Here is a 27,849-nt window from a genome sequence, read left to right as displayed (position 1 = left end):
TAAAAAAAAAAACATCCAATGCGCTATAAACATTTTTTATTGAGCTGGATTTAGGAATTAAATGTACAGTTTGCCTTCAGTGAGAGATCGTGTACACAAGCCATGCTTCAGAACGGCATCCACAAGACCGAGATTGTGAGGAATCGTTGAAACATTTCCTTTGATTACATTGATTTCATAGTTCTACTTTTTCCAGTTACCCAGACTATAACAGGAAGTGACCAGTTTAGGTCATCATGCAAACTGTGTTTGCTACCTGGACATACACTGAGGATTCTAATGATACATAAACATGTGTACCCCATACACAACCCCATTCAAAGTCATGCGTAGGTCATCGTAAAGTCTTGCCTGGGAAATGACATGTATGTTGCTCATGCCAAGCCTTCTTTGAGGCAAACTAGCCAGTGCACCTTAACAGCCATTTAGACTGGAAAGACTGAGATCAAAAGAAAAGTCAACAGTTGCATAAAGCTTTTCTTTTTGGGGGGGGGGGGATACAAATGTGCATCCCATTTCACTAAATAACATTTCAAATAACACATGGTAACAATCTCCATACACCTATTTTAACTTAAAACATACACACACAAACAGGCATTTAAAGCAATACAGGCCAATTCAGGTTGGACAAAGTTGAAGAATATATGTGATGTGCAAGTTTCAGGAAGTTGTGTTCCATGCCCATACTGTACATTCCATGTCTCACTATACAAGTGTTCCATGCCCATACTGTACATTCCATGTCTCACTATACAAAACTCTGGAACATTTCCTCTCCTGTGTCTTTACAACATAAAGTTCATGCCAAGAAACTAAGCAACACAAAATAAGTGCTTTCTCATATGAATTGAAATTGGCCCATTTTAACTGTGCAGCCAATTTGAATTCAGGCAAAATGCAAGAACATTCAACTCAATTCTGACATTTTACAATAAACACATTTCATAGCTGAATATCCATTAGTTAATATTGAACATCTTTTAGTGCAAGCGTAATGACAACAGAAAAGTTACAATTTAACCTAATGCTAAGATGTTCTCTTATGATTAAAGATTGCTTGCAGTCAGAGATATCTCAGCAATCAGAATGAAATAAACAGTCCAAAAGCTTAGATTAGTATGACACATCATAAATTGTTACTGAGGCACTGTGAGGTAACACAATCATAATATGAACAGTAACAGCATACAGTAGGTCCGTGTTCTTCAGCAGTAACCTTTCAGATTAACGTTGCCAAAAGACAGATGATTTATGGGGAAACGTAAAGTGAATTAATGTGTGGAAGTGCTACAAAGTTGGAAGAGATTGTGTTTTCTCTGACAAAATAATGCCTCCGTAATGTTTCCTCCTGATCAATCAGGGTTTCTTTTCCCCCTCCGCTTCAGCCTGGACTTCGATGTTCTCTAGCAGGGTGTGTTTCTCATCATCTGGCATCAAGGTGGCAGGATTCAAGTGGAATCTACCCCTGGGAGAAAAACAGGAATTGGTCAATATAGGTCTTGACTCAAAGCACTTTTTTTTTATAACTATTATATATAAAAAAATAATACAAAAACAATGGGTAAAACAGGTGCAGGAGGAGGGAAGAAACGTGGGAAGCTTATACGAGGCCTCCTCTAAACTAAACAACATTTATAATAATCAATAAGTACTAAAGCTAACTAATACATAGAAAATGAATGATACAATAGGGATAATCAAGTAATTAAGTAAATCGAATGGTTTGGATTAACAATAAATAATAAAGTAAAGTATTACATAAAAATAATAATAATGCAATAAGGATACACATAACTAATGCTTTGAGTTAACAATAACACTTTCTAGAAGGCATGACAGTATAAGGGAGCTGAATAAGACAAAAATCCCAATGGTTGGATTGCATCAGCCACTAAAAAGCACGAGAGCGACTCTGGGAGGTATTCTGTGACGTACTTGTGTTCACATGTCGGGAAGAGCATATCCAGGATCTTGACGATGACTGCGGACCCGACGACACCGATCACCACCACCCACATGACCAGGAAAAAGAGAGGCAGGGACTCGGACCAGAAGTGTCTCAGCCGCTCCCTAACCTGCTCCACCCACCTGCACATGGCCTGCGAGGAAGGAGGACGTCAATAACACGCATTTGTACAACTAAAGAAGGACGTAGGCACAATGGCTTTTCGCTTGGGGATTTCTTACGCTGTAGGAGGACATGGATTCCTTGATGGGTTTCTCTGTGATCTGTTGATCAGCCTGGTGTCCCAGATCCTCTTCTCCGTCCTCATACAGCAGGTCTGGGTCCATGCGCAGGGGAGTCTCTGGAAGCTTCCCCGGGGCAGCTATCTCCTCCTGCGTGGTCTCGGCCTGCTTCATGGGATAGTGACTGGTGGTCTGGAAGACCAACTGACCCTCAGCTGGGAGAATGGAACACAGCATTGTTTAGAAACTGACTTGGGGGGAGGGGGGCGGAGTTTGATTCAAATGTTAAAGCAACGCTGTTGTTTATTGGACGTTTACCGTCTTTGTTGGGATTGGTTGGATCTGTGATGACCACATCGTTCTCTCTCGGGATCCTAAAGATCTCACTGTGTCCAATTGGGTAGGTGTTGGTGTACTGAGCAAGTTTCTGGAAATTTGGGCTCATCAGTATCTTCACCTCACACATGTCTGGCTGTTGGACCTAAACGGCAAAGAAGAAGTAAAATGATCAAATACAAATTAATTTAAGGGTAACAGAGATAAAAAACGATTTTTCCAAACTGTCAGCACAGAGTGCAGTGATAAGTAATGGCACGTTCGAAAGCCTAGCTCACCTTTCTTCCTTCCATCTCGATGACCTCACTGAACACCTGCAGAGCCACCACTTCCTCAGAATCACTCCACAAGCGGTTCTGGCTCACCATCACCCGGGTGACAGTAGAGACTAAATCACCTGATTCAAATTCACTGGTTCCATTTGTGGTATCCACTGCAATAACAAGGAGAACAGGATGTTGAGTGTTTCATTAAACAGTGTGCTTTTGTAGTCAGGGAACGCAACGTCGTTTAAAACTATACAAGACAATACATCTCCCCAACTCACAGAGCAGTGCCTGGCAGTTCATACGCGTCACTCCGGACAACTCCACTGGTATGTCATTAATGAGTACCTGTTCTTCATCCACTGAAATATTCAGATTGATCTAAAAATGTGGATTGAGGTTTAGAAATACATAGGTTGGCCACGGCTGCTTGTCGTGAGGTACAATATCGATATAATTCCAATAAATAATATATTATTAGTAGGATCTGGATGAAATCTATTACACTCAGACCGCAGTGCTGGCTTAAACTTACCTGCAAATTGTTTGACTCCTGCACTTGAGTGTCATCTAGGGTTCCTGTCGTCACATTGATTAGAATGTTTTCCTTGAATGACAAAATAGAATGAAATGTTTCAATTACATACTCGTTAGCATTTACATAAGTTAGGCCAGCTAGCTATGCAGTGTGTTGTGTTGATGTTGTTGACGTAGCTAACGTTACTCGTCGATTCAGTGTAATGTTGCTAGCCTAAGCTAGCAAGCAAAACAGATACCTCATAGCCATCATTGCCGGTAAAGTGAGATAAACTAGCGAACACTAGCGAAATAATTACAATTACCGTGTTCAACTGTCGAGGAGCTGAATCAACGAATATTACCAAAATACATAATAAAAAGATAGCACAATTTGATGTTCGTGTTATCGCCATCTTGTTGGCTGGATGGCTGTCTTCGGTGCGCTTTCGGTGATCTTCTAGCTAGCCTTGAAAAAAAGTGTCTTTGATTTTGTATGCCCGGGTCCTCACACGGTGCGACGTTCGAAATAATTATGTCGATTACTCAGCTAAAACTCACTAAAACTTGTAGTTCGTTAAAAGGTACAGACTTTAAAACTGTCGGCGATTTCTTTCTATCGTGTTTTAGGAACGAGAGGGATAATACTGGTGTTCCAGCGTGAAGGTTGGGCAATATCAGAAAACCCACACTAGTTAAGGCTTCGATTGAAAAACGCATGCGTAGTTAGCTCTACCCCTTTTGATTGTGGCGACGGAAGCATGGCTGTTCTTCTTGAAACAACGTTAGGAGATATTGTTATTGATTTATTTACAGAAGAACGACCTAAGAGTAAGAATATGTATATCACTTATAATCTCAGCAAAATATTGCATGCAGAAAGACGCACCCTTATTCAGATGCGTTTAATTTAGCAAGCTACTGTAGACTACTAAATCAAAGATCATGGACGTTATTTAACTTTTTAGCTAGCTATAGCTAAACATTTAGCTTTTTAGCTAGCTACAACATTGAATTCGCTGATAAATGCTACTCTTGTGCTGGGTAAAATCACCAGGCTACCGAAACGAAACCAGACAGCATCTGCACATCCACTCAAACAGCTTTCCAATCTGGGTGCTGTAGGGTTGTGATTAGCCAATGAATATATCTTGGCATTACTATATAACTCATCTAACTATTTATTCCTTGGCTAACAGTTAATGTTCACCATGGTCATCACTTTCTGCACACTCTCATTCTCTTCCAGCTACCCTAAACTTCCTTAAATTATGCAAAATAAAATTCTACAACTACTGCCTCATCCACAATGTTCAGGTAATGTATTTTATATCTCCGTAGAAAACACGTTTACCTCTTTGTTTCAATAAGCATAATATTCAGTCATCTTAAACTGATTTCCTGAAGAGAGCGTGATTATGGACATCTGAAGATCATCTTAAACTTGCTTGGCTGTTCCTTTTAGAGAGACTTCATTGTGCAGACTGGGGACCCGACGGGAACTGGTCGTGGTGGCGAGTCAGTCTTCAGGTCGGAAACGTACATCAATCATTCTGCTTATTTGGGCGCGTGACAAAAGCCTCTCGATTTTTTTCCTCGCTTTGGTGATGATCAATTTTAGCTGTATTGAAGATTGTGGAATTGATCCGGAATACGTGTTTTTGCTGTCATCAGCAAGCTCTATGGGGACCAGGCACGCTTCTTTGATGTGGAGAAAGTACCACGCATCAAACACAGAAAGAAGGGAATCGTTTCCATGGTAAACAATGGAAGTGACCAGCATGGCTCCCAGGTTGGTTTCACAGAATCAAACTATGACACCACAAACCAGTTTCCTTTGCAGTTATCTACCCTGACTGTAGAAAATACCTTCAGAGACCTGTGTGATTTGGTCACGTCACAAAAATATGTAAGACACGTCTTAACTGTTGTCATATAATGCTCACATGTGGCTCCTCAGTTCCTCATCACAACAGGAGAGAACCTGGACTACCTGGATGGAGTTCACACCGTCTTTGGGGAGGTGTCAGAGGGGATGGATGTCTTAGCCAAGATCAACGAGACCTTTGTGGACAAAGACTTCATCCCTTTTCAAGACATCAGGTGAGCAGTGTAGGTGTCACCTTGTTGGAACTATTTAACCCTTGTGCTGCCTTCGGTTCACAACGACCCATCGTTGTGCTGCGACAACTTTACCCAATACAAAAACAAATAAAAAGCATTTTCTTTTAACCTTCGCACTGTGGGGGGTGTGAGACAACCCGACGGTTAAAAGAAAAGGCTTCACTTTATTTTTGTATGAGGTAAAGTTGTTGCAACATGTGGGGGGGTCACAATGACCCGAAGATAACACAAGGGTTAAACTGTGACGCGGTGATAAAATTACAAATTCCCAGAGTTGTTCTAATTCAAGCTTTCGTCATTTCAGGATAAATCACACTGTGATTCTGGAAGACCCTTTCGACGACCCTCCTGACCTTCCGGTACCTGACCGCTCCCCGGAGCCGACTAAGGAGCAGCTGGACGTGAGTGACCGCACCGTCGTGTGTTTTGTAGCTGCTATAAAGGGGGGGTCAGATGGCTGAGCGGTTATATGACATTTTCTCAATAGAAATTCCTGAGGGCGACACCAAAATTACTGCTGTTACACATAGCACTTCCATTGTGTCCATAATCAGCAAAGCACTTTCATTGCGTATTACTAATATTATTGAAATTACATAGTTATGTTTATAGTGATTTATTGGGGGGGACAAATCATATTTTTCCCAGAATGGGGGGGGTCGTGCCTCCCTGTCCCCTCCTGGGATTTCCGCCGATGTCTCTTCCAAGCCCGTAGCCTGACTTTGCCGCCCTCTGTTTGCAGAGCGGACGAATAGGTGCGGACGAAGACATCAACGATATGGAGGGGAAAGAGGCAGAGGAGCTGGATGAACTACTGAAGGAGAAGGAGGCTAAGACCCAGGCCATCCTGCTGGAGATGGTGAGGGAGACCGGGGACTGATCCTACCGCAGTGTCATAGAGAGATGTTTTCTAAATCTACGAGACTGCTTCCTAGTGGATATTAAAAGGTAGTGGTTTGTGTGGTTGATTTCAAGGTGGGTGATCTCCCTGATGCGGATGTGAAACCTCCAGAGAATGTGCTGTTTGTGTGCAAGCTGAACCCTGTCACCACAGACGAAGACCTGGAGATCATCTTCTCCCGCTTTGGCCTCATCAAAAGGTAAGACATTCACTTTTAGTCATGTAGCAGACGCTCTTATCCAGAGCGACTTACAGTAAGTGCAGGGACATTCCCCCAAGGCAAGTAGGGTGAAGTGCCTTGCCCAAGGATACAACGTCATTTGGTCTGGCGGGGAATCGAACCGGCAACCTTCTAATTACTAGCCCGATTCCCTAACCGCTCAGCCACCTGACTCCCTCAGATCATCATGCAGATCATCATGCAGACCTCCAAAACTCGACAGTGCAGTAACTTTCTAGATCTAGATTCCAGAATGTTGCCCCAAATAACTCAGTGTAAATGTAATTATTATTTATTTATTTTGCTTTTGGTGCAGCTGTGAGATCATCAGAGACTGGAGATCAGGAGAGTCCTTGTGCTATGCCTTTATTGAGTTTGAGAAGGTTTGTAACAGCTTTTCTAATGCTCAGATGCCTCAACACCCTGTCTGTTCTCATAGTCGGTAATATGCAGCTCTGGAGAAAATTTAGAGACCACTGCACCTTTTTCTTTCCTTTTTAAAAAAAGTTGAGAAGGACAATTTTGAGTGAGGAACAGAAGGGTAGAATTTGCAATGGCCTCTTAAATTTGATCCTTCTGTTCCTTACTCAAATGGCCTTCTCAACTCTTTTTAAAAGGAAAGAAAAAGGTGCAGTGGTCTCTTAATTTCCAAAGCTGTAGTTGAATTATGATAGAGGGCGCTAGACTTCTAGTTTTGAGTGAAAAATTAAACCTATTTAGTTAGGTAATCGGCAATCGCCAGACGAACAGACAAATACGATACTAACATAAACATAATTTTAAAATTTGGTATTGGATTTAAATTTTACCGTTCGAATTTGAGCAACCTGAATTTCCGAACCTTGACTTTTTGGATCAGATTTTTATTTATTTTTATATTGAAATAAATTCATATTTCAAATTTAAAGAGCTATAAATATGAATTTCAGATATGGTTTTTGAAGTACAATATTTTTATGCTATGAATTCGGTGGTGTTTAAATGTAAATATTAAGTATTCAATGCCTTTTCAAATGGAAAACATATCACTGATTGGCTGACAAAAATTGAACTTTGTGATACTTTTCCCTGTCTTCAGGAGGAAGACTGCGAGAAAGCCTACTTCAAGATGGACAATGTCCTCATAGACGATCGGCGCATACATGTAGACTTCAGCCAGTCTGTCTCCAAGATCAAATGGAAAGGCAAAGGTAAATAATACTGACTCACAATATCAATCATCTGTAGATAAGATGAGAAAACAACACACTGGGAAGCAGTACATAGATACATACATAGATCTGTGTGTATATAAGATATTCAAAGATATCTTTATTTCTCCTTTTTCTATATTTTAGAGTAATAGTAAAGAGATCAAAACAAGAAAATTATATTTGGAATTATATAGTAACCCCAAAAAGTGTAAAAAGTATTTAACCTTTGCCTGATGACAGATTTTCATTTTCTCAACTATTGTACAATACAGTATGTATTGTAATACATAGAATATATATAGACATACAAACACATGCTGTATCCTGTTAGGGTGTTGTCTGCGTGTATCTTGTCTGTGCACAGAACATAACTGGTAAGAACTTTATTTTCTGGTTTTGTAGGTGGAAAATATACTAAAGATGACTTCAAGGCCTATGAAAAAGATGTCGATAGCCGATCCAAGTTGGCTCTGAAGGACAAAGCCAAACCTAAACAAGAGTATCCTTGTACTTTTACAACTTTATGTGAACATTATTCTATGTTGACTTCCTTATTAACAGGAATGCCCTGGAACACCCAGTCATTTCAGAAACTTTGTTTTGGCACATCTATCAGGAAGTTTACACTCCACTTCCTTGAGTTCTCCCTAACATTCCCAAAAGCTCAAGATATGATTTGCTGTTAGAGGAGGAGGAACAGGGGCCAAGCCATTTGCACACGGACAAAAAGAACAAAGAACTCAAGCATCCCTGTGATGAGGACAGCAGGAAATTAAAGAAATCCAAGGTTAGATGACTGTTTGTTTTTTATATGGGTGAGCAACAGGTGTGCCCTGTGAGCCTGTCTTGATAGTCCTTTCACAACAAAGGTGTGATTGACCTATGAGTGATTAGTAATCGTGACTCCTGTAATTCACTCTCTCCAACTTGTCCCCCCGCCAAAACCTCCAGGACGGTGAGGAGAGCAGGCGGGAGAGGACAGCTGGACGTCAGCGCTCAAGGTCCAGGGACAGGGAGTGGGAGGGACACCACAAGCACAGCAGGCCCCGGGACAAGCACCGCCAGGACAGGGACAAAGGCCACAGCCGCTGGGACAACAGCCACAGCCGCTCTCCTAAGAAATCTAAAGACAAGGAGAAGATCCAGCACCACTGAGGGGTGCAAAGGACCATGAGGACTCATTAACGGCACACAAGCCTAACTCTTTATCCCACAGACACAGAAACGTAGATACAATAGAACAGGTCTTTATTGGAAACTGCCGTTTCAGTCGACTCTTTTGACAAGTATTCTGCTACTCGAATGGCTGGATACCTTAGGTAGAACCCTTACAATCAAGATGTCTCAAACACACATTCCTAATCAGTCTACATACATGCATACTATGAAATATTTTAGTGGATGGATTTGACTATCCCTCTGAAGTTCATTGACGTATGTTAATCGTAAAATATGGAATGATAATTGCTTTTCAACCTGAGATGCTGGATTCCTAGGTGACTTAATAGATTCTGATAACAAACTGGAGATGAACCTCTCCCTCATGTCATGTGACGACCTGTCAGTCAAAATGTCAAAGACATGCAGTTTCACTTATACCTTCCCTCTCACCTTACAACCCATGAATAATATTCCATGTTTGTTTGGGTTTGACCTTTGACTGTAGTTTCATATGACTTTTGTACACTGAATAAATATGTACATGGAAACTGTGAGTTCTGATTTCCTTTAGTGGTGAGGGAACTCCCTGCATCACCCCCTCCTCTCTCTCATCACAAGTCATGTGACTTACCTAGAAGTCGCTCACAAAATAAAATGATTTAAAAAAACATCAAACGTTCATATAAAGCTCAATAATTGGATAATATATTAATATGTAGCTCAACCATAATTGTTGGTTTCTAGCATCTGTTAGTATGTCTTTAATTTCTCTGTGCATATGTAATGGCTGTGGTTCTGTGTTATTAGTTCAAATGTATAATGTAGTCAACTTTATTTGATACAGCTGTAACTTACAGTTGTCCTAATGTTTTCAGTATTGACTGCATTGTTTTTTTTCCTATTGTACCTCCTCTTTCAAGTCTTCTAGACTGTTCTAGTGCAAGCTGAGGGTCCATACCTACAGCTCACCACAGAGTTCCCAGAATCAAATGTTGTATTTGTTCCATTGACATTTCAAATCATTTTGCTTTGGAAAGGTCTTATAATGTTACGTGTTTTTTTTTTTTCTTCTTTCATGTGTTTTTGACTTAGAACTGAGTTTGGGGTGGAATCACAAGAGGGGAAGCCAGAAGACAATGTGGTTGAAGGTGTACAAAAAAAGAAGAGAACTACCCAAATGGAAACAGTTGTTACTTTACTCCCACAGATCTATCTTTGACATCCCCAACACATGACACCTCCACATGATCTGACAGCACCTTCTCTGTATTATAATTATGTAAATGTATTTTGTTGTCCACGATATACTTCAGTAGCTTTGCTTTTCCATTTGTTTTTTTGTTTTATCAAGAGCATTTGCACAGACAGTAAATCCCTTTATTTAACATGAGGAAAACAGGAGAAACAGGATAGTAAAAAGTTCCTTACCCAATCATAACTCAGTTATTTTGTCTCCACTGTTCTACTAACAGGTTTAAACATGTCCAAAAAGTCTTTGAAAACGGTTCACTGCAGGTGTATGTGCTGCCAACACTCACTGTCTTCTCAAAAACCGTTAACAAATCCAACCTAACTAACCTCAAGGATGAAAAATGAGAACACGTGTTCTAGAGAAATACAGTTTCCAGGAATCTTCTCTGTGTCATTTGCGGGTTATCATTGTACCATCAGGCAACAATCTCGAGTTTGGGGTGTGATATGAGTGAGGGAATGGTGGAGCGAGTTCCCTCATCCAGGTGGTTTTCTTCCTAGTTGTCCTAACAATATTCCCTTATAGGAATCCTCATTGTGCTTGCTTTGTGTGTTATCTACAGAGGCTTGTGTTACGCAAATCATCCAGGAATCTGTTGTGGTGTTATATCATTACAGAACGTAGCTTTCATTCTGCTTAGGTGTGGTAAAAAATACACATTTCATTACAGGAACTAAAATGACAAGGTAGCTATTTTTTTATAGGAATACTCTTTAAATGTAAGACTGACTAATTGAAGCATTGGATTGTTTATGGATTTACTTTTATTTCCTACATGGATGACCCAAGTACATGATGAGGATGGTGATGATAAAATAAAATGAATAAAAACCAGAGTACAAAGTCTAATGTAGACAAAGTCTAAACTGTAGTGATAGGACAACTTCCTGTTAAGTTAACGTGCTAACTGAAGATATCTAAAATCCTCTTGAGAATATGTATCGGCATTTTAGCATTAAATTTATATATATTAAAACAGTTGCTCCTGAATACCTATATATACAGCAACATTTATGCTGAAATACTCCTTTCCTGTAGTTTGTTAGACAATAATACTCATTTGTAAAATAAATCTGTATGAGCACAAGTTTGCTTCACATTTTGAGTTTGAGAAGGTTAACAGTTGCCTGAAGCTGTTTTTTGACCGTTTCAGGTTGGTTTAGTTGTGTGTAACATTCGTGAGTGATTCCAAAGTTCCAGTGCAAGCAAGCATGATGTTTTGACAAATACTTGTCTGATAGTATTCTTCCTATTTAGCTCCTGCCAGCATATCCTACCAACATGGAATTATATTAAGGGGGGAAAGAATCCATACAAATACAGTGCTTCATTACTTAGCCACTTAATTCGACAATTACTTATGAATGAAATCTTTTTTTGAATCAACATGTAGTCCTCTTGATGGTCTGTTACTGTAAAACCACAGAAGAAGAGAGACCTCGGTGACTACACAGAACCAGTTGAGGGGAACACCTCATGTTTTCGGTAATCTCAAACTAAGAAGAACAGCTCATTGTGTGGGATCGTAAACCCTCAGACACCCCCTGAAGGCTGTGCTGGTTCTGGGATGAGGAAGTGGAATGATTAAATAAAGACTTGCTTCCTTGCCGACCGGCTCTGAGCCAGCCCTCAGACAACTTCCTCCTATGACTAGAATGAGCACACACACACACACGCTCAGTCAGGGTGAGGCTCATACAGCAAGCACAGAGGCTCTCTCCCGGGCAAGCCGAGGATCCAGTCCACTACTCACTGAACGTAAGAATGTAAGTACAAACAAAGGCAGATCATTGACCACGCCACCAAGAATACTGTACTTTGCTTCACACTGGCCAGTGTACGTCTAGTTCAGACATGTTTGTTTGAAGCAGAAGCGATACTGCTCCAGCAGTAAAGTTTGGGTGGGTATGGAGCCGTACTGGTGTGGGACCAGCTAGGAAGCGCTAACTGACTTTTTCCCTGACTTCAAGATTAGAGTGGATCTCTGAGTCTACACAGATTCTATCTTTGCGTTGAAGATGTTAAGCTGGGAAGGATGTGGTTTGGTGTAGCTTGTAGTTTTGCAAGACTGGGAGATCCATGCTGCACATAAATCTTGTGTTATCTCTGGAGTGTGATGTTAGCTAAAGTACATTTTGAAGAATAATTAATGACTGCCTTTTCTCAGAGCCAGTGACCTGTGGCAGAATTATGCCGAGCCTGCTGTTGTTCCACGTGTGAAGTCAGATATTGACATTTGATTCTTTTGAAGCATGTATTCCTCAAACAGCTTATTTTTCACATCTTTGAAAATCTTTTGATAGTTAAGTAGTATTGGGTGGAAAGCTTGAGCAAACAAAATGGATGAGAGATATGGGATTTTAAAGATAATAAAACTACATGTTCAGAAAAATACATACTGCTATACTGAATGTGTAATGGAACTTGTAAGAAACACATAACTACAAATCTGTGATGTATGTCGAATGTATGGGAGTCAGGTGGCTGAGCAGTTAGGGAATAGGGCTAGTAATCTGAAGGTTGCCAGTTCGATTCCCGGCCGTGCAAAATGACGTTGTGTCCTTGGGCAAGGCACTTCACCCTACTTGCCTTGGGGGAAATGTCCCTGTACCTACTGTAAGTCGCTCTGGATAAGAGCGTCTGCTAAATGACTAAAATTAAATTAAAATAATCTATTGACTGTTATATATAGATCAGTGTTTCAAACTATAGTTAGACATGAATAACTGCATTCCATTCTCAGAATAGAGCACCATTGTCAGTGCATGTTTCTACAAAGAAAGTAAAATGCGTGTTCCACTCCCAGTTCTTAGCATGAAATACCTGTATTTGTATAAGAACTCCTGGGGTTTTTCCAGACTGTTGTACAGAGGCACACATTTGAATTGAGGTGAGGGAGAATCCGTTTACGATCTGCTCATTTGAGGAACATTTACAGTGTGTTTGTTATGAAACTGACTTCCCTCAAGTAACCCTGACAACATGAAATGAGGGCCTTTTATTGATCCATGGGGGGGGGGGGTTTCTCGACCAGCATGACGCAAGCATGTGTGTGCATGCGTGTGCTACCATGAGGTTGTGGCGAGGAGAGCTGCTTTTAGCATTGTGTGTCGAACCACATTCAGTGTCTAAAAATCCCCACTTCACCTCAGCCTTCCTGTGTTTACAGTCCCAGAGAATGCCGGTCTCTTCCTCCACCCCCCGTGTTTCCAAAACCGACACCGTTGATGTGGAGTGACAAGATACAGTAAGCAACGTGAAGGATCACCCCAGCAGACAGTCCTGAGAGAGAGAGAAGCAGGGAGGAGGAACAGCTCCCCAACGCAGACACACACACACACAGGCATCAGAGAGCCCTGTGTCAGCATGGACCACCAGCATGGCAGAGTGGAGCGCTTCCTCAAGCTGGGCTACTCCCACAGGGACATCCTGCGGGTGTTGGAGAGCCTCCACCACGAAGCCCAGACCAACGACATCCTGGAGGAACTGATCAAGACCTGCCAGACCAGCAGCTCCACAGACACCACAAGCTCCACACCCAGCCGGCCTGCCCACAACAGCCCTCAGTTGATCCCCAGAGGATGTAGTCCACCACAGGCCAGCACCAGCCCCAGCCCACCACCCCTCCAGCTCAGAAACTCAGCAGAAAGAGACTCCACTGGCGGCTTTAGACCGGTGGTCATCGATGGGAGCAATGTGGCCATAAGGTAGGCTCCAGGAACTTTGTAGATTGATCCCTGTAAAAGATTAACCCTTATGCTGCCTTCGGGTCACAATGACCCTTCGTTGTGCTGCGACAACTTTACCCAATACAAAAACAAATAAAAAGCATTTTATTTTAACATTCGCGCTGTGGTGGGTGTTAGACAGCCCGACGGTTAAAAGAAAATGCTTCACTTTATTTTTGTATGAGGTAAAGTTGTCGCAACACGTGGGGGGGTCACAAAGGTTAAGAAACTGAATCATGTCTGATGTTTGAGTGTCACAATGTTTTTGTTCGGTGTACAGGACTCTGCAGGTACTTACAGTTGTGTGTGTGTGTCACACTCCCATATCAACTTCAGTTCCATTTCACAGATTATATTCCCCCCACTTCCTCATGAAGTGAGTAGGAAGTGAGAGTGGTGTTTCTGTGTGTCTGTGAAACACAAAGAGGAATCTGTGGTGGCAGGCAGGTGGCCTAGCACTTCTGAAAACTGAAAATCCAGTCCCAGTAATAGTAGTGTGAAATAACAGCTAATAATTCATCAGTGGAATACTCACTGAGTACACTCAGGAATTGAGTAAAAAAAAAAAAAAAAAAAAAAAAAAAACTGGAAAAGCTCAAAGCTCTTTTTAATACAAAGACATTTCTTTATAATATTCTTTGTGCTTGCATAATACCATGGTAGTGCTTCTCTGGTTTGTCAGGTATCAGACCCCTCCCTAGTGGTTTTGGATGTCACAAGGTCTCGTCTCCGGTAGCCTGTTATATGCAAAGCAACCTGCCACTTCCTGTTAGAGTACAGAAGGGAAAGCCCAATGTTCCATACTGCTGCCTTCAGCCACAAACACCGTCTATGAACATGTGAGGCCCCTCCACATGATCATGTTACGTGGGGAGGGAAGCTGTTGTAGCAAGACACTCATCCAAGAGTTCATAGTGCCTTCAAATGGCTTTAGGATTCCACATTGTCTCATCTGACATCTCTGAAACCTTACCCGGATCAGGGAAGATACTATCACACAGGAAGTTGTAGCTGTGATATTGTCCAAAATTTCAGATTGATATCTTCAGTTGATGTTTAATAATAGTAACTTGCAAGCATAGAGTACATAGCTACAGTTCTACATAAGAACTGAGGAGTGCTGTTACCCTTTTACTTCCTGCTTTTCCAGTTTCACGATTTTCTAGAAATATATATTTGTTACTTTGAAGTTTCTTAAATAACTTCAGGCCATGTTCCTTTTGGCACGGTTCTGCGTTCACATGATATGGAATTATTGACTCACAGCTTCCTGAAAAGGGTCGAAGAGACGTCCTTGTCAAACAGAAAAGGGAAGCTAATGTTGTGCTGTTGTCCCCTTTCCGCAGCCATGGCAACAAGAAGGTGTTTTCGTGTCGCGGGCTGCAGCTGGCTGTGGGGTGGTTCTGGGAGAGGGGTATCCGTGACATCACTGTGTTCGTGCCTCTTTGGAGGAAGGAGCAACCACGCCCTGAGGCCCCCATCACAGGTGAGATTCCTGCTTTAACACCTGACCAGGGCGAGGTGGCACTGTGTAGCTGCTGTTCAATACTAAGAATAGGCCAGTACAGAGGTATTTTACATCGCAGAAAGTAACTTCGGATGTTTAACTCTGGAATGCAAACACACCACTAGATCTATTAACCCTCGTGCTGCCTTCGGGTCACATGACCCAAAGGTTCATAACGAACCATCGTTGTGTTTACCCAATTTTACCCAATACAAAAACAAATTAAAATAATTTTCTTTTAACCTTTGCAATGTGGGGGGTCTGAGACAGCCCAACGGTTAAAAGAAAATGCTTCACTTTGTCTTTGTATGCGGTAAATCTGTCGCAATACGACGGTGGGTCACAATGACTGATGGGTCAGAATGACCCGAAGATAACACAAGGGTTAAGAACCGCTAACGTGCTTATCAGCGTTGGTCTCATCTTGATGATTCATATGTTGACAAATCCAAATCTTAAAATCTTCAGATCAGCACATCCTGCATGAGTTGGAGAAAAGGAAGATCCTGGTGTTTACCCCGTCTCGCTGCGTTAACGGGAAGCGGGTGGTGTGCTACGACGATCGCTACATCATCAAACTGGCCTACGACTCTGACGGCATCATCGTGTCCAACGACAACTACCGTGACCTGCAGATCGAGAAGCCCCAGTGGAAGAAGTTCATCGAGGAGAGGCTGCTCATGTACTCCTTTGCCAATGACAAGTAAGACCGAAAGCTGAGAATGAAACTGAAACAGACCGCGTTGGCAGGCAGTAATCACTTTTGGGTGAAACTATAGGGAGCATATATGACTTCTGTTTGTACCCTAAAAATAACCGAACAATGATGAGAAAAAAACCCTCAAACAATTAATAACAATTTTACATTTAAGGTTCATGCCACCAGACGATCCGCTGGGAAGAAATGGACCAACGATTGACAACTTTCTAAGGAAGAAGCCCTGGACCCTGGAGAACAAACAGCAGCATTGCCCATATGGTAGGTACAGAAGAAAGCCCCTCTGTCCTGTTGTCCTGTCAGACCCTTTTCCATTCACTAGAGGGAGTTATTTGTAACACATCCAACGTGAACATGCTAAGTGGGATGTGATTAGCAGTGTGGGTAGTGATTTCTCCTGATTTCTCCTGGATTTCTCCTGGCTGCCTGTCAGTCAGTTGGCACTGAGCGAGTGGCTCGTCTCCAAGGCTGCAGTGCGCTGCTTACAAACAAAAGATACCTTTTCATCAATCCTCTGGCAAATACATCCTTAGAGCAAACGTCAGGCCTGGGATTAGTCCTGTAAATCGAGTACAGATGACCCTCAGCCCTGCACTGTGTACCTAGGAAACAAAAGTAGGCAAGAGACTAGATCTAATTTGTTTGTCTAGCTAAGTGTGTTTACAGTTCTGCAGACAGAAGGGGAGAGGCTTACAGTGCACTCAGACACTCACAACTTCCTTGTTGACAGTCTCTTTAAGGGATAGAGGATTACATCTGTTGGCTGCGCTTTGAAAGCCTATCTCTTATTTGTTTCTTCCAGGAAAGAAGTGTACTTACGGAGTGAAGTGCAAATTCTACCACCCAGAGCGTTCCAACCAATCACAGCTGTCCGTGGCAGATGAGCTGCGAGCGAAGAGCAAGCCTGCAGCAGAGAGAGAGCAGCCGTATGTCCTCCCAGCTGGGAGTCAGGGGAGCGGTCAGGAGACACTCATGTACACAGCCCCGTATCACAAGCCCGACCGCGCCACTCAGCAGTACAGATATCCCTCCACCCCGCCTCCAATTAGAACAGAGGACCATTCCCACAGGTCCTCCTCTTGTGAACTGTTCACCCAGCAGAGAGACTCAGGAAGCCCTGGTCTGCTGCATCCGCCCAGCCTCCGCCTCTGCCCCAGCCCCCGCCTCTGCCCCAGCCCCCGCCTCTGCCCCAGCCCGGACACAGACGAGGCCTTCGGGTCCATGGACAGCTCCTTGTCCAGGCTCTATATCCAGGACTCTTCCAGGAGCTACCCCAAGGGTGTGTCCTACGCCTACAGCAGCGGGGTGGCGGGTTGCAGCCAGGGCAGCGAAGACTGCTACTACAGCTTCGGGACACAGGGGCACCTCTCCTCGGGGGGCTACCACACCCCCGGCAGGGTGCCTCAGTGTGGCTGTGACTGGCCTCGCTCCTGTAAGCTCCCAGCATGCAACCACGTCGTCTACGGCCAGCAGACACACCTCCGGGCCCCATCCCTGCCCTCTGCAGGGAGGGGCTCCTACCCAGGCCCGTTCCCCAGAGATGAGAACGCCCTCTTGGGCTACTACTCACCCCGGCACAGCCACAGCCTTCCAGACTACCCCTGGGGCCAGAGCCCCTCTGACGTGGGGGCAGGGCTTAGGGAAGACTGCTTCTCGGGTGAGGACAGAAGGAATGTAAGCATCCAGCTGAGTACCCTGTTCCCTCAGAGCATGGTGGAGCAGGTGATGAGCCGGTACCCACACATCTTGGACATGGACAAGCTGGTCCCTCTCATCCACAGCTTCAGAACCAGCCACTGTTCCTTCTGAGGTAGCAGTCTCCTGATTTCATTCTTCCGTAGCATTAAAACATGCCTCAGGAGGAAGCTTGAAAATGTAGCAGCCTCATCTGTATTTGCACTACTCTTTACGGATGCTATTTTATTTTGCACCTAGCATTGGCCTGGAGATGCCTGGAGATTATCAAAACAGCAAGTGCTGTTTTTCTATGTAGCCTCAAAATGAGGAAAGCTATACTAAAGAATTGAAGGGCTAGTTGCCTGTACTTGATATACCTAATGATACTTTCCTGAATGTTTCATGATTTTGTAATACGTTAAATAAAAGTACTTATTTTTATTATTGTCTATTGTGTTTTTTGTATCATACTTTAGAGGATTAAAGAAAAAGCTTTCTTCACTCACCACTTAGTTATTGTCACCAACTTTGTGCGTCTTTAGCGCCATTTACTGGAGAGAAGAGGAATAGGGCCTCCAAAGGAAACGAAATGCGAGTCGATTCCAGATAACGATCGAAGAGGAAGAGAATTTCAGAATAGATTTTTTTTTATTTTTACAAATAACTTATCTGTTACAAAGACAGTTTTCCCAGCTAAAATCAAAAACACTTTAGATATCCAATTTATTATTTTTTAATTAATAAAACATGTATGAACCAACTTCACACAGAGCTGCAGATCAAGCTTTCTTTGGTTTGTCTTTGGTTTACGAGAAATAGTATCGCATAAGTGCTTAAGAGACAACTACTGATTTTAGACTACGATTTCTTAAATTGATCGCTTTTTCTCCAACGATAATCTGTTTTGGTTTTGAAAATGGCATCTTGATTTGTGAACGCACAGATTATCAATACAAACACCTAAGGCAGTAATGTGAGGCAGCATATCGCATGTGAAAAACGATTCCACAATTAGGGTAAAGTAATTAAAATAGTAAACTTTGAAACCATCCTCATCAAGCAGAAGCTTCACAAGACAAATGAAACCCAATAAGAGTAAGATTGTACAAAGAGGACAGTTGTTTTTATAATGTTTGAAATAACCACTGTCATTTTTGTACTGTATTGTTTTGTGGAGTTCCTCAACAATTCTGTGAGGGAGAATACAAGTCACATATCCCTACATAAATATTTCTTGATTGGAAACAGGAATACTTAAAACATTAAAACATATTCATCCTGATCTTTGGTACACACATGAAAACCCAATTTATACTGCATAGCAACTACGCATATTCTGAAAGCCATCAGGAAACAGTTGCCTTTCACCAAACTGTACAGGGAGGAACACCTTACAATATAATAGGATACAATTCCATCTTACATGCTTCTGTTTAGATGTAATTGGTTTGGATGAACCGTCCATGAGTCTCTTCTGGCACGAAGGTGTCAAAGTCCCCAAATATTAAACCTACATTCCAGTTGTCAGATAAGATGGCAGTTTGTCATTTGCTTTTTTCAGTTTGTCATTTTTTTTTTTTTTTTTTTTTGCCAGTCCAAGATCTCTGGCGTCCACGAAATTCCTCCATCTCTCGACTTTCCTGCATCCGCAGATCGTACACGAGAAGGTCTGCGTTTACAGAGCGGTGAAGAACGCAGTGGCGCCGAAGCTTTGGGGCTGCGTTCGTTTCCACTGACGTACTGCTCTGCTACAGCGACGCTTCAAATCTCACAGAAATCAAGTAAAAGCTTAAAGAGGGACAGCGTGCTTATTTGTTGAAGGCACAAAAAAAGACAAAAACAAAAGCTAATAAAGTCTATAAAGCTATACTTACAGGAAATACAAGTGATTCATAGTGTGAGGAAGAAGAAGGCATTTAAGGCACATTCTAAAAAGATGTACAGTGAAAATCTCAAGGGCATCTCTTCCCTTCATGTACTGTACACGCATGCAATTTAGTTTCCTTTTTGGGGGGGTTTGTTTCCTGTAGATCGAAGAGACGCAGCCTCGAAAGGGGCACTACTTGGAAGGGCGAGAGGCAAGTTTTGGTGGCAGTAACAAGGCTAGCTTCCCCTTATCATCCGGTAGAAACAGCAACCAAACTGAAAGTAGTCTGTTCGTTTTCCCTTCAGATGGCAGCTGTGGCGGTTCCCTAGTTCCCATGCCTGATTGTGCCGCCACAGAAGAAGAAGAAAAATAAAAAAAATACATCAGCAAAGGTACGCAGGCACCCATGTTGGTTTGTTGTTGACGTGTGCAAGTTTTTCTTTGTGTGTGTGTTTGTGCCATGACCCTACAGGACAACATTCTGATAATACTGTAAATAGAAGCAGTGAGGCCTCCCCTTGAGTAATGTTGCCTTTTAAGTGTGTGTGTGTGTGTGTGTGTGTGTGTGTAGGAGGTGGGGGATGGAGGATGGACCCCACGCATGCAGAGTTTCCAAGAGAAGGTATGGTCATCCAAGTCTGCTGTCTCTGCTGAGTCACTAACCACCTGTAAACACTATCCAGTCCAGCCTTCGATGGACAGCATTCAACAAACCATGGAGGGGAAAGAAACAAGCCACATTGGGGAAAAAAAAAGCAACTAACCCTGTCCATTTTCATCCAACTAGAAGAAAAAAAGGCCTTTCTAGTATTGTATATATTTTTTTGCTCTGCTGGAAGGCGGAGGGAGATAGGGAGGCGTGTGTGGCTCAGAAGTGCCGGGGGAAGTCACACTGTTCACAGCGGTTGAGGGCGGGGTGGTTGAGGAACGTGCAGGCCGTGCAGTTCCAATGCGTCCCCTCGTCCTCCTCCTGGCCTGATACCGTCCTTACACCCTTACTGCTCGAGTCTGCAGCCGGGAGACAGAGAGGAGTCACCACACCACACGGATACACACACACACACACACACAAACACACTGTCATCCACGGATACAACATCACACAATCACAGGAGGGTAATCTACCAAACACACACATCACATCCGTCACAAACAACAGTGAGGAGGTGAGCGTCTGACTGTTCAGAGAGGTGTTCAGGGACAGAGGGGGAGGCCCCAGCATGAGGAGGACAGAGACATGCAGAGGGGGGACAGACGGAGGAGAGAAGAGCCGGCGGTGGAGGAGGAGGGACAGAGGTACCAACCCAGAGGGAGAGCAGGGGGAGGGGCGGGGGGAGGGGCGGGGGAGGGCTCCATGGTGAGCTTGGAGGTGACATTGAATCTACACCCTCTCCTGTCAGTCCCCTGGCCCTCTGGATCTGAACAGGCCACACAGGAAGGAGCGATGGAGGGAGGGAGCGATGGAGGGAGGGACAGAGCGATGGAGGGAGGGAGGGAGCGATGGAGAGGGGTGGAAGGAAAACAAAGGAGACAGAGCAGAGATGAAGAAACACAGTGGATGATACGAAACACAGAACCAACTGGAACGTTACGGAAAATCCAGAAGGAGCATATTACATGAGAGTGGACACGATCATGAAACACTTTGATCGAAAGAGCCTCGAACACAAATCCAAGTTTCTAAATGACAAACGTCAAACTATAAAACTTCAGAGGCAGGCATACGGAGAATCGAGAGAGAGAGAGAGAGAGAGAGAGAGAGAGAGGGTGATTGGAACCAGAGAAGGGTTGTCAAGAGGGCATCATACAGCCTTCTCTAAACTTACCAACAGATAAAGTACCTTTAGGTTTGGGTGGGACAGGACCTAGGAAGCCAATGTTGTCATAGAAGTTATAAATGAGACTGGGGTTGAAGTGTGGTCCTGCAACCAATGAAAAACAGGGATTTCAATCTCTTAACCCCCACAGAGTTTGAGACAAAATCCTAAGAACCACTAGAAGCTGACTGACCCCGAGTCAGTGGGATGCCCATCATTAAATCCTAACACCTTAGGAAAGAACACTGCTAAACAGAAAAGAATCAAAGGAAAAACGGTGAAAACAAGGCCGTAACGTTTGACGTGGGGCAGCTGTGTCACCTAAGCCACCTGTGAGTGGCTAACTACTGCGCTGGTGAATGAGACTGTGGGCCGCGAGGTCCTGCCAGGGGAGCGATAAATCCCTTATTACCATCCAGCTACAGGATGCAATTCAGGAAACAACTGGTAGTTAACATTACAATGGCAGCACCTTGACAGCGCGTGCAGAGGGGATGTGACCAGGAACAGCAGGTCTACTGAGCCCTCCCCCCCTCTCTCACCACCCCCACCCCCCCACTAACCACCACACTGAGCCCTGTCGCTGGAGGACAAAGGCCAGCTACACCCCCCCCCCCCCCGCCTCCTTGCAAAGGTACAATAAAGAGATATGCAGCATTTACAAACCCTTGCCAATAGGCTGAATTCCAGTGCTTGCATTCCAACCACCCACACACAGACACACTCACACACAGCTGGTGGTACACACACCGGCGGTACACCACATGGCACAAACACCCCCAAGGTGGGCCAAACTTCCTACCTCGTGTTTGAAGGAGATCGATTTCTTTGGTTAAGCAGTCAATGTCGATCTGCAGTATCCTGTTTTTGCATCGCAACTGCTGCATTTCCTCAATCTGACAGAGAAGGAAACAGGGTCATGTGAAGCACCAGGTGACAGATGCGGAGGCTGAGATGTGCTGTCTGAATCACAAGCCTGTACGAGTCACCGAGGAGCACACTGGGCCACAAGTCTCACACTGGGACAACTACAGGTCTGCTAGATCTCTCGCACGCACGCACGCACGCACACACACACACACACACACAGATGTTTTCCTCTCAATTAAAACTCCTGAGTAACTGCAAATTAGCTGATTCAACATTCAGTCAAAGCAGCTTGATCCGGCTCTGAGGTGAACATAAACATGACTTAAGAAACACGGTTTCCTCGAAAATAAAGCAAACATACTGGAAGCCCTGGAGAATTTTTTTTTGTGTGTGTTATTTTGTGGTGATTCATCATGATTCATTCAACAGCAAATATGGACACAAGTATAAAAAAATAGAGAGAGAGAGAGGTTCTTGTCAAGTCAGAGATCTGCCAGGACATGTTATTAACCTGTCCTGAAAACAACCTATAATCATCTCCTGCATCCTGGCAGCACAGGGGAGGCGGAGGGAGGAGGAGAGAGGGGGGAGGAGGACTTACAGAGGGGAGGAGGAGGGAGGGAGGGGGGCAGGAGGGAGGAGGAGAGAGGGGGGAGGAGGACTTACAGAGGGGAGGAGGAGGAGGGAGGGGGGCAGGAGGGAGGAGGAGAGAGGGGGGAGGAGGACTTACAGAGGGGAGGAGGAGGGAGGAGGAGAGAGGGGGGAGGAGGACTTACAGAGGGGAGGAGGAGGGAGGGAGGGGGGCAGGAGGGAGGAGGAGGGGGGGAGGGAGGGAGGAGGAGGATTTACAGAGGGGAGGAGGCGGAGGGAGGGGGGGGAGGAGGGAGGGGGGAGGAGGAGGGAGGGGGGAGGAGGGAGGGAGGGAGGAGAGAGGGGGGAGGAGGACTTACAGAGGGGAGGAGGCGGAGGGAGGGGGAGGGAGGGGGAGGGAGGGAGACTTACAGAGGGGAGGAGGGGGGGGGGAGGGAGACTTACAGAGGGGATCTGAGAAACAGAGTTGGAGCGTTCTAGTCTTCTCCTGGTGAGGTCGTTCTCCATCTCGTTCACTTCCTCTTTTAGCTTCTCCAGTTTCTTCTTCTTCAACTCCAGCTCGTGCCACAGCCTTTCCATACGAGCCTTCTGGTGGACTAGCAGGGCTGCGAGAGAGGGAGCACACACACACACACACATTATACGTCTCAGAGACACTGTGGGAAAATGGGAGAGGTAGAATCTCATAGTAACTATCCCTCAATGCCTGGAGTCTAAGAACGGTCTGTTTGTGTACAACAGCATAACCTTTGTTCCTCAAGAAATATAAACCTCCTGCCTCGGGACAACAAGCTGTCAAACACAACAGCTAAACCCCCCACCTCACTCCCTGTCCCCCCCCCCTCCTCTCTCCTCCCTCCCCCCTCCGGCAGACACTTCCAAACCAGAGAGCTGTGTCCTCCAGCCTGGTAGTCATGTGACGCAGGAATGCCTGCGTGGAGGAGATAAGCAGCAGCAGAGCGTTGTTGCCGCGGCAGCAGGAGAAGCTCCGCGCGGTCGCCACGGCAGCGCCAGGGGATAGGCCACAGACACTGACTCACGCGTAATCCAGTCAGAAGTCCAAAAAAGGAAAAGCCTGCGCTCCGACGCGCCTGACTCACCCTGCAGGCCTGCAGCAGCCTCAGGCAGGGTGACACTGCACACGTAGGGTTAACCCCTCTACCCGCCCCCCCTCCCCCCTCTCGCCCCTAGCCACTCCCCCCTCTCTCCCTCTCGCCGCCCTGCACCATCCCCCTCCCCTCCCCCTCCACCACTCACCTTCCCCTCTATCCCCCCCTCTATCCCTCCCTCTCCATTAGATCACATGAAAACTTTAAAAGCTTTTTTTATGAGAACTGGTGTACAGTACACACAATGCCAAAAAGAAAACATTAAGTGTCAATATTATGAAAATCTAACTTGGAAAACACAGGCTTCAAGCATACTTAATAGTAAAATGGCTTCCTTGGCAGGATGGAGTGGAAAAAGCAATTACTTCTGGTGGGCAAGACCCTATATGATTCAGTGAGGCAGCGCTGTTCTAAGTGTCCACATTCTCTTCTGAAATAGGATGTTGACTCTCATCTGTCACTTGCACAAGTCGTCTTCACATGACATGATCCAAGCAAACATCAGCAGAACTAACATCCACCCAGATGCATCTTACTGGGTGGGCTTGGTTACCCAGTCGCACAGCACAACAGAGGAGCCTGCTAGGGCGTCCAGGCCTGTCTGTGTACATCACTTCTCACAGACAGAAAACTAGGGTTAGGGTAAGCCCCAAACCCCCAACACCACACCCCTAACCTCTCACCCCTAACACCAAACCCATAACACCTAACCCCTACCCTCTAACCCCAACCCTTAACCTCTACCCTAACCCCTCACCTCTAATCTGCTTGGGGAGTCAGGTGGCTAAGCGTTTAGGGAATCGGGCTAGTAATCTGAAGGTTGCCAGTTCGATTCCCGGCCATGCAAAATGACGTTGTGTCCTTGGATAAGGCACTTCACCCTACTTGCCTCGGGGGAATGTCCCTGTACTTACTGTAAGTCGCTCTGGATAAGAGCATCTGCTAAATGACTACATGTAAATGTAATCTCTACCCTCTAACCCCTCACCCCTACCCTCTACATTTACATTCATTAACCCCTAACCTCTAACCCCTCACCTCTAACCCCTCACCTCTAACCTCTAACCCCTCACCTCTAACCCCTCACCTCTAACCCCTCACCTCTAACCCCTCACCTCTAACCCCTCACCTCTAACCCCTCACCTCTAACCCCTCACCTCTAACCCCTCACCTCTAACCTCTAACCCCTCATCTCTAACCCCTAACCCCCTCAGAAGCACAACAACAGAGAGCGTCCGGGGGCTCTCACCTTGTGTGTACGCTGCGTCGTCTGAGCCTGTGCTGGGGCGTCGTGCCTCGCTGGGGCGCTCCCTGTGTGAGGCCAGGGGCTCGGCCTCCGGCTCCACAAAGTGGTGGTCGGAGGGGAGGCTGAGGAGGTTGGTGGGCTCGAAGGTGGGGGACACCACACCGGGGGACACCGCGGGGGGCTTGTTGGGGGACACAGTGATTTTGAAAGTGTACTTGGTGTTGGGCTGGGTGACCACCACCCGCGGGGAGGCAGGCGCCCCCCCCACGCCCATGGAGGCGCGGGATTTAGGGGGGTGATGGTGGATGTAGGCGGGGCCCATGCTCATCTGGCCCCCTATGTTCCTGGCCCCCGGCGGGCCCTGCATGGGGGGGTTGGCGGAGATGTAGACGGTGGGGGGGTTCCTCCCCCCTCCCTCGTCGCTGGAGGCGTTAGCAGAAATGTAAAACTTGGGCTGCGAGCGGGAGCCTGTGGGGGCCATGACGGCCTCGTCGGCGGGGGGAGGAGCAGCTACAGGGGGGGGGCTGGCGGAGATGTAAACAGTGGGCTGGCTGCGGCTCAGCCCAGGGCCCCCGATGGAGAGGGGGGCCGTGGAGCCGCTGGCCGCCCCCACGGAGGAGGAGGAGGGGCAGGAGGAGGAGGTGGAGCGGGGGCCGCTGCTGGTGCGCAGCACGGCCGTGGTGGTGGTGGAGTTGCTCCTCTGAGGAGACTCTAGTTTGATCTCTATCTGGTTCTTGCGCGGCCCAGTGGAGATGTTCTGGATGTTGTACTGGCTGAAGGAGGCCAGGGAGGTGGGCATGACCGTGGAGGAGACCCCAGAGGAGGCCTGCCCGCTGGACGGGGCCTGGAGGATGGAGGGGGCTTGGGGGTTGGTGGGGGAGCTGATGGGCATGTAGACGTGGGAGGTTTTCTGGCCCTGGGACTGGTGCTGTGAGGAGGAGGGGTGCTGGGAGGGGGCGGCGCCTGCCCAAGAGCCGGGCAGAGAGGAAGGGTGGGAGATCTGGTAGATCTGCTGCAGGGGCTGGGAGGTGGGGCTGTACTGGGCCCGGCCGGCCTGCTGCTGCTGCTGCTGGTGCTGCCGGGTGCTGCCGGGCTGGGTGACGTAAGGCCTGATGTAGATGGAGTTCCCCACTGGACTGCCCAGGCCTGACTGGGGCCCGCCGTGTATGTGCAAAGAGGTGGGGGTGTTCCGGCCCGTCTGGATGTTGGGCGCCAGGGTCACAGTGATGGGGTTGAAACGAGGGGTCTGCTGGGGGCCCATGGTCTGCCCTTTGCCCCCCAGCTGGTACAGCCCCAGGTGCTGCGGGGGCTGGGGCTTGCGCTTGTGCTCCATCGCTCCGAACACATTGAGGCTGGAGGGCACCTGAACGGGGGCCGACTGAGGCTCCTGCTGGAAGAAGTCTCCGCTGGGGGGCTGGCCACCCTGGAGGGGCCCGTCGCTCAGGCTGTGGGACAGAGTCCTGCTGCCGTTCATCCTCAGGTTGTCTCTCACAGGGGCCGCATGCACATTATGAGACTGCAGGCCCAGGTTCAGCTGGGTCATGTGATTCCGGAGCCCGGGATAGCTGGGGTCGTCGGGGATGAGGAGGTTCTCTTCGCTGTACAGGAAGCCCGGACTCACCTTGGACAGGTACTCACAGCAGGCGTCCAAACTGTTGTTGTTCTGGAGAGAGGGGGAGAGACAGAGAGAGGGAGAGAGAGGGAGAAAGAAAGGGAGAGAGAGCGGGAGAGAGAGAAAGGGAGAGAGAGAAAGAAGGGAGAGAAAGAAGGGAGAGAGACAGAGACAGAGAGAGGGAGATCACGTTGGTTCTTTTGACACATGGGAGCAGGGCATCGACTGACCCGTCACAGCTGGACAGGCTGAAACAGGTACGCGGCTCTGATGACACGCTCACACTGACAGTGTGAGCGTCTCTGACCTGTGACTCACCTGCCGTACACAGTGGGACACGACACCCTCGGGAACCTCAGGGAACTTCTGGAGCAGCTCGTGCAAAACCTGAACGTCAATCTGGCGGCTTCCCTGGGCCATTCGTGTAGTGCCAGGTCAGGGAGGGTGGCGGCGCTCTGGTCAGCTCACTGAGCGGGCCGTGGGGTCAGCACGCCACACAGCTGCAGCATTGTCTGGAAACATTCAGAGAGACACCAAGGAGGTTAGCTTCTCTGATCCCCACAGTTCCATCTCTCCGTCTCCCCCGGCAACCAGGAGAGCCGGCTCGTGCTGAGAGAGAGGCGCGCGCTGGGAGAGAGCGCGCTGGGAGAGAGCGCGCTGGGAGAGAGCGCGCTGGGAGAGAGCGCGTGCTGGGAGAGAGCGCGCGCTGGGAGAGAGAGCGCGCTGGGAGAGAGAGCGCGCTGGGAGAGAGCGCGCGCTGGGAGAGAGCGCGCGCTGGGAGAGAGAGCGCGCTGGGAGAGAGCGTGCTAATGACAAGGTATCGCTTGCTGAAGAGGCAGGGAGGAATAATAGGGGTCCGGTTCTAACTGTGCTGTCTTCAAAACATTCAACATTTGAGTTCGCCTGTTTCATTACGCCGGGGGAGCTTTCAAAACTATATTTTAGAAT

The 27,849-nt window shown here is 46.3% G+C and overlaps 4 protein-coding genes across 9 annotated transcripts in view; 2 read left to right on the top strand and 2 right to left on the bottom strand.

Annotated features, from left to right (window-relative positions):
• Nucleotides 1–19: 19 nt before the first annotated feature.
• ginm1 (glycoprotein integral membrane 1) lies at nucleotides 20–3,996 on the bottom strand. The gene is made up of 8 exons (XM_062467946.1): nucleotides 3,635–3,996; nucleotides 3,328–3,399; nucleotides 3,074–3,173; nucleotides 2,805–2,959; nucleotides 2,509–2,671; nucleotides 2,191–2,405; nucleotides 1,939–2,102; nucleotides 20–1,468 (listed from the first exon to the last, which is right to left on the bottom strand). The coding sequence occupies exons 1-8, from the start codon at nucleotides 3,722–3,724 to the stop codon at nucleotides 1,360–1,362; spliced, it is 1,068 nt and encodes a 355-aa protein (XP_062323930.1). The 5' UTR covers nucleotides 3,725–3,996; the 3' UTR covers nucleotides 20–1,359.
• Nucleotides 3,944–9,226, top strand: ppil4 (peptidylprolyl isomerase (cyclophilin)-like 4). The gene is made up of 13 exons (XM_062467926.1): nucleotides 3,944–4,139; nucleotides 4,558–4,625; nucleotides 4,774–4,838; nucleotides 4,983–5,100; nucleotides 5,269–5,411; nucleotides 5,737–5,833; nucleotides 6,175–6,291; nucleotides 6,408–6,532; nucleotides 6,870–6,936; nucleotides 7,632–7,743; nucleotides 8,149–8,245; nucleotides 8,410–8,533; nucleotides 8,698–9,226. Exons 1-13 carry the CDS (start codon nucleotides 4,070–4,072, stop codon nucleotides 8,899–8,901), a joined length of 1,407 nt encoding a protein of 468 aa, XP_062323910.1. The 5' UTR covers nucleotides 3,944–4,069; the 3' UTR covers nucleotides 8,902–9,226.
• A 2,552-nt stretch (nucleotides 9,227–11,778) lies between these two features.
• On the top strand, nucleotides 11,779–18,230 carry LOC134025077 (ribonuclease ZC3H12A-like). The gene is made up of 6 exons (XM_062467911.1): nucleotides 11,779–11,925; nucleotides 13,329–13,866; nucleotides 15,234–15,373; nucleotides 15,863–16,097; nucleotides 16,267–16,373; nucleotides 16,915–18,230. The coding sequence occupies exons 2-6, from the start codon at nucleotides 13,526–13,528 to the stop codon at nucleotides 17,919–17,921; spliced, it is 1,830 nt and encodes a 609-aa protein (XP_062323895.1). The 5' UTR covers nucleotides 11,779–11,925; nucleotides 13,329–13,525; the 3' UTR covers nucleotides 17,922–18,230.
• Nucleotides 18,231–18,418: 188 nt separating this feature from the next.
• tab2 (TGF-beta activated kinase 1 (MAP3K7) binding protein 2) overlaps nucleotides 18,419–27,849 on the bottom strand; it is a 29,900-nt gene continuing 20,469 nt past the window's right edge. Inside the window, exons 2-8 of one of the 6 annotated variants that reach the window (XM_062467886.1) lie at nucleotides 27,220–27,413; nucleotides 25,293–26,952; nucleotides 23,379–23,539; nucleotides 22,276–22,369; nucleotides 21,483–21,578; nucleotides 20,961–21,074; nucleotides 18,419–20,664 (exon numbers count right to left, since the gene is read on the bottom strand). In XM_062467886.1, the coding sequence (XP_062323870.1) occupies nucleotides 20,525–20,664; nucleotides 20,961–21,074; nucleotides 21,483–21,578; nucleotides 22,276–22,369; nucleotides 23,379–23,539; nucleotides 25,293–26,952; nucleotides 27,220–27,321 (2,367 nt within the window). In that variant the 5' untranslated portion in view covers nucleotides 27,322–27,413 and the 3' untranslated portion in view covers nucleotides 18,419–20,524. The remainder of the gene's footprint in view (nucleotides 20,665–20,960; nucleotides 21,075–21,482; nucleotides 21,579–22,275; nucleotides 22,370–23,378; nucleotides 23,540–25,292; nucleotides 26,953–27,219; nucleotides 27,414–27,849) is intronic. The other 5 variants (XM_062467887.1, XM_062467888.1, XM_062467892.1 and 2 more) reach the window with 5 other exon arrangements.

This window comes from Osmerus eperlanus, chromosome 8 (genome assembly GCF_963692335.1).
Source record: "Osmerus eperlanus chromosome 8, fOsmEpe2.1, whole genome shotgun sequence".
In the NCBI taxonomy this organism is placed as follows: domain Eukaryota; kingdom Metazoa; phylum Chordata; class Actinopteri; order Osmeriformes; family Osmeridae; genus Osmerus; species Osmerus eperlanus.
The sequence above is the reverse complement of the archived record's forward strand: the minus strand, read 5'-3'. Positions and strand labels throughout refer to the sequence as shown.

What these genes read in the sequence shown, in the direction of transcription:
- ginm1 (XM_062467946.1), bottom strand. Translation starts at nt 3,724, where the DNA reads ATGGCGATAACACGAACATCAAATTGTGCTATCTTTTTATTATGTATT. An exon ending in AATCCATGTCCTCCTACAGC is followed by an intron (nt 2,103 to 2,190) that starts GTAAGAAATCCC and finishes CCTTCCTCGCAG; the next exon opens with GCCATGTGCAGGTGGGTGGA. An exon ending in TTCCCGACATGTGAACACAA is followed by an intron (nt 1,469 to 1,938) that starts GTACGTCACAGA and finishes TTTTTCTCCCAG; the next exon opens with GGGTAGATTCCACTTGAATC.
- ppil4 (XM_062467926.1), top strand. Translation starts at nt 4,070, where the DNA reads ATGGCTGTTCTTCTTGAAACAACGTTAGGAGATATTGTTATTGATTTA. An exon ending in CGCTTTGGCCTCATCAAAAG is followed by an intron (nt 6,533 to 6,869) that starts GTAAGACATTCA and finishes CTTTTGGTGCAG; the next exon opens with CTGTGAGATCATCAGAGACT. An exon ending in GATCAAATGGAAAGGCAAAG is followed by an intron (nt 7,744 to 8,148) that starts GTAAATAATACT and finishes CTGGTTTTGTAG; the next exon opens with GTGGAAAATATACTAAAGAT.
- LOC134025077 (XM_062467911.1), top strand. Translation starts at nt 13,526, where the DNA reads ATGGACCACCAGCATGGCAGAGTGGAGCGCTTCCTCAAGCTGGGCTAC. An exon ending in GGGAGCAATGTGGCCATAAG is followed by an intron (nt 13,867 to 15,233) that starts GTAGGCTCCAGG and finishes CCCTTTCCGCAG; the next exon opens with CCATGGCAACAAGAAGGTGT. An exon ending in ACAGCAGCATTGCCCATATG is followed by an intron (nt 16,374 to 16,914) that starts GTAGGTACAGAA and finishes TGTTTCTTCCAG; the next exon opens with GAAAGAAGTGTACTTACGGA.